This window comes from Theobroma cacao, chromosome 1 (genome assembly GCF_000208745.1).
Source record: "Theobroma cacao cultivar B97-61/B2 chromosome 1, Criollo_cocoa_genome_V2, whole genome shotgun sequence".
Taxonomy (NCBI): Eukaryota; Viridiplantae; Streptophyta; class Magnoliopsida; order Malvales; family Malvaceae; genus Theobroma; species Theobroma cacao.
In genome coordinates, this window is record NC_030850.1 from 31,851,608 (window position 1) to 31,858,650 (window position 7,043).

Consider the following 7,043-nt stretch of genomic DNA (forward strand, 5'->3'; position numbering starts at 1 on the left):
TCAGATTTTTCTTTTCTTTTTTGTCTGTGAGGTAATTGTGGAATGAGTAGCTGGTGCATGTGTAGTCACGCGAAGCTAATTCTGTAAGAGGTCCAGCTACTGCTACGTCATGTGGGTTATTAAAAATTCAAAGTGTTCTGTTTTGGTAGAGTTTGACAGGAATCAGAGATCTTTAGCCCAAAAAAAAAGGGGAAATTTGGGAGTAAAAGTGAGCTGGGTGATTCATGCACTCTACAGTAGGTAGCATGAAAGTGGATTGTCATAATGAGAACATGCTGGTTTGGTATTCTCTTTTTCTAAAATTTGTCTTTTGATAATAAGTTATGTTCTAATTAACTGTAGTTTTTACTTTTAGAAAAAGAAAAAAAACCCAAAGAACCTTTAATTCTATCTTTGTATTTTTGTAGAAGTTAGGAACCAAGACATGATATAACTTTCATCTACCATAATCCATGCACACTAATCTTTTTATTTTATTATTAGGGACTAAGTAAATTATTGTTGAAATCCAATGCAAAAATGGTTGGTGCTATTGTATCTCAAATCTCAATCAATCTTTTTCACCTGAAAATTATATAAACATAAAAAGGAACCTAGAAGAAATAAAAGCAAGCAAGTCTTTGAGTAGCGTGGAAGGGCAGAGCCGAATTTTAAGGATAAAAAGAGCATAAATAACTTGGAAGGAAAGGAAATAAGAAGCTTTTTGTTATGCTACATAAAAAAAGATTAATGACCTTTTTATAAAGTTGAACATGATGATTTAACTAATTCGATCAAGAATTGAAAACCCACATTAATTGAATGCACACATCTCTTGTTTGATCATTGAAAAATTGATTTCCTATCCGCGGAAATGCTTTTTTGAGAATCATGTTTCTTTCTGGTCAATCAAAAGACATGATGGTAATTGACTTAATGGGGGGAAAGAAATGATGGGTTTTGTATTTTTTTTCTAAGTGAATAAACTTCCTCAGTAAATAGCTCCTTGTTTTTATATGAGATGATTCTTTGTTTGGTTCCCATGAAAAAAAAAACAAAACAAAGAAAAGAAAAGAAAATTTAGTTTATTTGGTCGTGGAATGATTGCATGAGGTGGTAAAACCAAGCCAAAAGTCATAAATGAAAGATAGCATGAGGAATTGGATGTATCTGTGAACTACTTGAACCTATTGAAAGACAGAAGGTGGAAGGCTGAAATGCTCATAAAATTCAAGCGAAAACAAAAATGGGAAGCTGGAGAAGACAACGGTAATAAAGTGTCACGAAGGAGGAAAACATTTAATTACTTGTCTAACACATGGGAAGGCCAAATAAAAAAATTGACAACAATCTCTGGTCCCCTTAAGGGAAAGCCCTCCTTGCAATGTGACAAAAAAAAAAAAAGGGACCGATAGTATAATGATGCTACCTTTTCAAGGGGCACAGATCGCAGGCTTTCTGCCGTAACAGAAGCCTTGCTCTGTTTCTATACACATTAACTTAACTATTGGTATATGGGGGGATATAAAGAAAAAGAAAACCTGATTGATAGCCAATGACCCTCGTAAAAGTCCTCTGCATTTTGCAAATTGCTATTCCGCTGGGCCAAAAGAAACCAGCATTCCTACTTTTCTCTATTAATATGACTTAATGAAAAGTTTAGTTTCAATTTCTTTTGATGGGTGGAAAATGGAAAAGCTATGGGATTTAAGTCTATTGGACATGAGTTGGAATCATAGAAATCATGGGTTTTATTATGCTTATTAATTGTATTCATTGACTTCTTAGCCCTTTAATTTTTTAAAGAGATTATGATCAGGTGGTGGTTCTAGCCTTCTGGGACAAGCTACTAGTATTAAAAAAGTACCAATCCTCTCACATAAAGTAAATTACCTGTTTTTGGAACATTAATTCTTCATAGTAAAACTTTCATGATTACTGTCGATAAGAAATTGCTTTGGACCTGCAAGCTTTACTTTCACCTAGGGTCTTCAGCTGAAAAATTGTTTTAGTATCACCCAACAGCTTTATTCCTACCAACTCCATCATATGCAATTATGTACATTGAGAATTGCAACGCAGGAAGAGTCTTGCATGGAAGACTATGCTCAGAACTCGCAAGTGATGGCGAAGGTGTAGCTTGAGTTGACATCACCTTTCTAAATCGCTTTGTTTTCTTGTATTGAGTGTTGATTAGACCCTTTTGTTTGTTGTGTTAGGCAGAGACGTGAGAATTGCAGACACCCCTTTACCCCTCTACGGGCGACTTGACATTGTCCTTTTTTTTTCACAAGTTTCGCCAGTTCAATCTAAGCCACGTTTAAATACGGATGATGCACTCAAAGCCACGAAGCCCACAACTCAAACAAGGGCAGGGGGTGCGCCAAAGCCAATCACAATCTCTCCTCTTGATACTGAGAAATTCACTGTGTGGATAATGTAAAACGTTTGGTGGAACTATCAAATAAAAGAAATCTAGTGGAATGTCAGACATGTCAGTCCGTAGACAAACTAAGCAAAGAAAAATTAAATGCCAGCAGATAAGACACAGAAGAGAAGCCAAACTGGGTAGCTTCACTCTATTTTATCTTCTGGCCATGACAGTACTATTGGGTGCCCATCTTTAATATACTACTAATATCAATTGAATTCGAAAATTTAAGGAAAAAAAGAAATGTTCTCAAAAGTAGAAATTCAATAATGAAAAATTCTGTACATGTAGTAGATAACAGAAAAGAAGAAAGAGGGTGACAAAATTTTCCGGCAGACTAAAAATTTATCTTTTTTGTACAAACAGGGAAAATGAAACAGAGATTCTTCTGCCGGTAAACATCCCAAGAAACTTTTTTATAGGTGACCTGACGTAACTTCCAAGCAAAACTCAGCAGCTCAGTGCCTCATACTTCACTGGAAGTGGACGGTTAAACCCAACTTGTGATAGCAAATTCCCAACTGTAGCAAGATCCCTGCAAAAGACACCTTGAAACACATTTGTATTGGAAGTAGTTGTTGTGGCTTTGTTTTCGCTGGAATTAACCCTGTTGTTGCAACCCGAAACATCTGATGAATTTGTTGAAGAAGCTGGACTGGTTTCAGGTTCTGTTGTAGAGTTTGAATGTTGGGTTTGCTGCACTTGAATTGCTGCCTGTGCTGCTTGTAAAGCAGCCGCAGCTTTCTTCCTTTGTTTTTCGGCCGCTTCTTCATCCATAATAGTAGTCATCACGCTGGAATAACCCTTTTGAAGCAATCTGTAAAGTAGCAAAGCAGACATCTTGGCTCTGTCTTTAACCGAGTCGAGATCACGCTCATCAGCGAATTCGCATCTATCAATAAAGTTGGTAGCTTTGTCCGGCTTGTGCCTTAAACATAGCAGCAAATGAGCCCTTTCCAATTCAGACCTTGAGCACCCACGCCTCAAACCAATCAACGTATAGTAATCAACATTTCCAGTCTCCCCAGAAGCAACCCTTTGCTTCAATTGTTGAATTTTAGTAGTTAATGCACAGAGCTTCCCTGGAATCTCCCTGTACCTCACATTGTGACGCTTCCAGGCAGGACCTGGAAGCTTCCTGTCTCGCAAGATGGAATTGTAAAGCAGCTTCAAGTGTTCAAGGTCGTGTAAACAATCAGGCAAACAACGAATGGTTTCCAAAAGCAAGGCCCTGGTATCAAGCGCTTGGATACAAGTTGGATCAAGGGCAAGGGTTTTGTTACAATCCGAGATTGACTCAGCTATGCGACCAGAGGCCTTGTAAGCTGAGGCTCGGTGCATGTAACACTCTGCAAGGAAACCCTGAGGGGCAGGGCGGCGACCGTCTACAATTTTAGAAAAATGGCGGATGGCTTCAGAGTATAGGCCAGCATCTAAGGCGGCAATGGCAGCTGTTCGACGGCGGATGAGGAGCTTGATGTGGGATAGAAGCTGGGAAATGTTTTCGGATTCGGAGAGAGAGGTGGGATTGCGTGGGGGCGTTGAGGGAGGTGTTGTGGCTGAGGAGATGTCGGATGTGTTGATAGTGGTGGGGAGTGAGAAGCTGTCATCAGACCAGCAAATGCTTTCACGGCGGAATGCGGCGGAAGCGAGGCGTTTGCCGGTTTGGAGGAGGACCATGGCGTCCTCCATTAGGCCCAGGTGGCAACATGCTTGGCCGAGAACCAAGTACCTGTAACAACATTGAGATTCAAGTGAGTTATGAGTTAAATGGAGTGAAAATTCATATTTGAAATTTACTTAGCAGCCCTTTAATATCTTAACTTGTGAGTGAATATCCAAAAATTAAATGGGAAAAATAAAATCAAGCTATGGATTTTCTTTTCCTAAGCAAAACGGAATTAATTAATGAACCCAAGTCAAGCTGGCTGTACCCAAATTGGGGGCTCTAAACTATTTTGTTTTATTTTTTGTCAAACTTGGGTTCACAAGATTTTTGCTGTATCTGTTAAAACTTTAATTGCCATCGCCATTAGTTTGAAGACTTGTCTGCCTAGCATTTGCACCGCAAGCTATGATGGGTGGCAACTCCTGTCACTCATAATATTTTTAAAGTTGAGCGATAGCAACTCTTTTCCCAAAAAACAACAATTTTCAACCAAAAAAATCCTAAAAAAGGCAATTTTGAGGACCATTTCTCTTTAATGGGATAGACGGTAGAACACCGCTAGACCAGAGTTCCCCGCTAGACCAGAGTTCCCCACTCCAAATAAATATTCAGATAGTCTACAATATTTTTGTACAAATATTATAATTAGTCGTCATTTCGAAGGGTCAAAAGTGGGAAATTCTCCTATAGCTGGCTGTGCATTTACTCAAAACCAATAGAATAGAACATGTCCTCTGCCTCTGGCAATAGTATTAAACAAAAAACACAAAGAAAAGGGAAAGGAAACAAAATCGAACGGAGTAAAGAGTGAGGTTTTTACCTCCATTGCCCTTCTTTCTCGCAGTTTTTACACAACCCAGCCATGACTTTCCTCTTCAAGTCCGAGACAGAGAAACACTTGAAAGATGGGTCACGACCCGGTGAGTCGGAGGACGAGTTATTAGAAGGAAGAAGCTTGACTCGCTCCCTCGAAAGTTGTTGAGACGAGTTATCTGAAGAAACTGAGCCGGAGTCCTCGCTTGACATTTTGAGACTGGGAATGTAGTCTTGAAGCATGTCAGCAACGTCCTTGAAACGCCTTAGATAGAGTAAAGATCTTGCTTTCAGTTCAAGAGCGATCTCAAAACGAGGCGAGAGAGCCAAAGCCGCATCAAGAAGATGGAGAGCTGAAGCGATCTCGTTTTGTTCCTGCGTTGCAATGAGGCACCTTGCATCCTTAATGTACTTATCTACAAGCTGTACAGATCAATGTACATTAGCATTTGCAAAACTTGAACCCCAAAAAAAAAGAAGCCCATTTAAGAAAAAATGAAGAACAAGATCAAAGTCAATGGAAAGAACAAAAAAAAGAGATGAAACTTTGTTGAAGACTGGATCATATATCGAGGTTTTTCACCTTTCTATTGCTCAGCCACCAGTGCTTCTTCTGATCACTACCACTCAAACATGGAGAAACAGCCATTGTTGTTTTTCTTTGCTATGTCCTTGTTGAGGAAGAATCAAATTTAATCAACCATGAACCTCTCTCTCTCTCTCTCTCTCTCTCTCTCTTCTCTTTCTTTCTTGCTCTCAAAGCATGCACATTTTTTTTCTTCTCTAATAAATAAGGAGAGGAAAATATATAAATATATATAAGAGGAGAAAATGAGAAAAAGGGTGAGANAAAAGGGTAAGGAGAGGGAAAGGTAGGGAACGAGAGTGGTAGAGAGAGAGAGAGAGAGAGGAGAATGGTGGAAGGATGATTTAAAATCTGTATTGATATGAAGAGTAGTAAATAAGGGAAGGTTGTGGAGAGAACAAAGCGCTCTGAAAGAAAAAGAAAAAAAAAATTTTGCCAGCTTTGACCTCAGAGAAAGCTTTGATCCTTCAACTTCACAGCTGGCACCACACCATTTAGATTCTCTCTCTTCCCTATACTAAGTGGCCTATGAGACTACAACCCAAACCTTCCCAAATTAAAAGAGATTTGAAAGAGTTCGATTAAAAAAAAGAATAGTTGGAACAAAAGGAACAGAACACAAAAAATGGAAATGGTTTTTTTTTATTCTATTACCGGGTGTATCCGGTGAGTGCATGACTCTGACCGGATAAACCCGGTGAGCCATCACGGGTCCTCGGGTTCAACTACCGGAGGGAAAAGATAAGACGCCAGCAAATTGCCCCAAAAGTAAGTAAAGAGTGTGTAAGAGACTCTTCCAGTTATTTATTTCTGATCCTTACGGAATTACCTAAAAGTCCTCGTCTTCTAAATTGTTGAGTGCTTCCCCCCACCCCACAAATACTTGTCATCAACAGTATGGACCAGTAGGGTCTTTGTGGGTTTAGGGTGTGACCACAAATTCTCAGACGACTGAGGTGCTACTGAGGTGGTTTTAATGGCTCAGAGACATGGTCAGCCACACTGTACTTGGGAACACAAAGCTTTACCGTCCTTTTTTCCCTCCCCCTCCCCATGCTTACTTTCATTTCATCATTTTGGTTTCCTATGTTGTGTTTGATTCCTTTCATTTGCTATACTTTCCGATTCTTTATTTATGCTGATACTTAATTGCACACGGGATGGAGATTCATTACATTGCTTTTAAAAAAGACACACTCATCCGTTGTTATTGCCTTAAAAGGAGAATGTATTCAAGGCAACAAGAACCAATTCCATTCCATAAACTAGGACATAATTCACTAAGTTAGTACCACTTATCCTTTTTCAATTTTAGGTTTGCATGCCATAATCTCATACCCTTTCTATGGCTTTAATTAAAATTTATCTTTTAATAAAAGAATTCTAGGAAGGAGTTACTATTTTAAAATCCGATCGAATGTGAATACAAATTAACAGTTGGGGGCAAACAGACGTGGAGCTGACCAACAAGTACTAGCAAACCATAAATTGTTGGACGACCTTAGTACAATTTTAGTCGCAAGAGTAGTTACTTTTTTTTTTGTTTTCTACATATCGTTTTCTCT

The 7,043-nt window shown here is 38.9% G+C and overlaps 1 protein-coding gene across 1 annotated transcript; it reads right to left on the minus strand.

Annotated features, from left to right (window-relative positions):
• Nucleotides 2,655-5,677, minus strand: LOC18613674. The gene is made up of 3 exons (XM_007051015.2): nucleotides 5,476-5,677; nucleotides 4,900-5,315; nucleotides 2,655-4,142 (listed from the first exon to the last, which is right to left on the minus strand). Exons 1-3 carry the CDS (start codon nucleotides 5,539-5,541, stop codon nucleotides 2,861-2,863), a joined length of 1,764 nt encoding a protein of 587 aa, XP_007051077.2. The 5' UTR covers nucleotides 5,542-5,677; the 3' UTR covers nucleotides 2,655-2,860.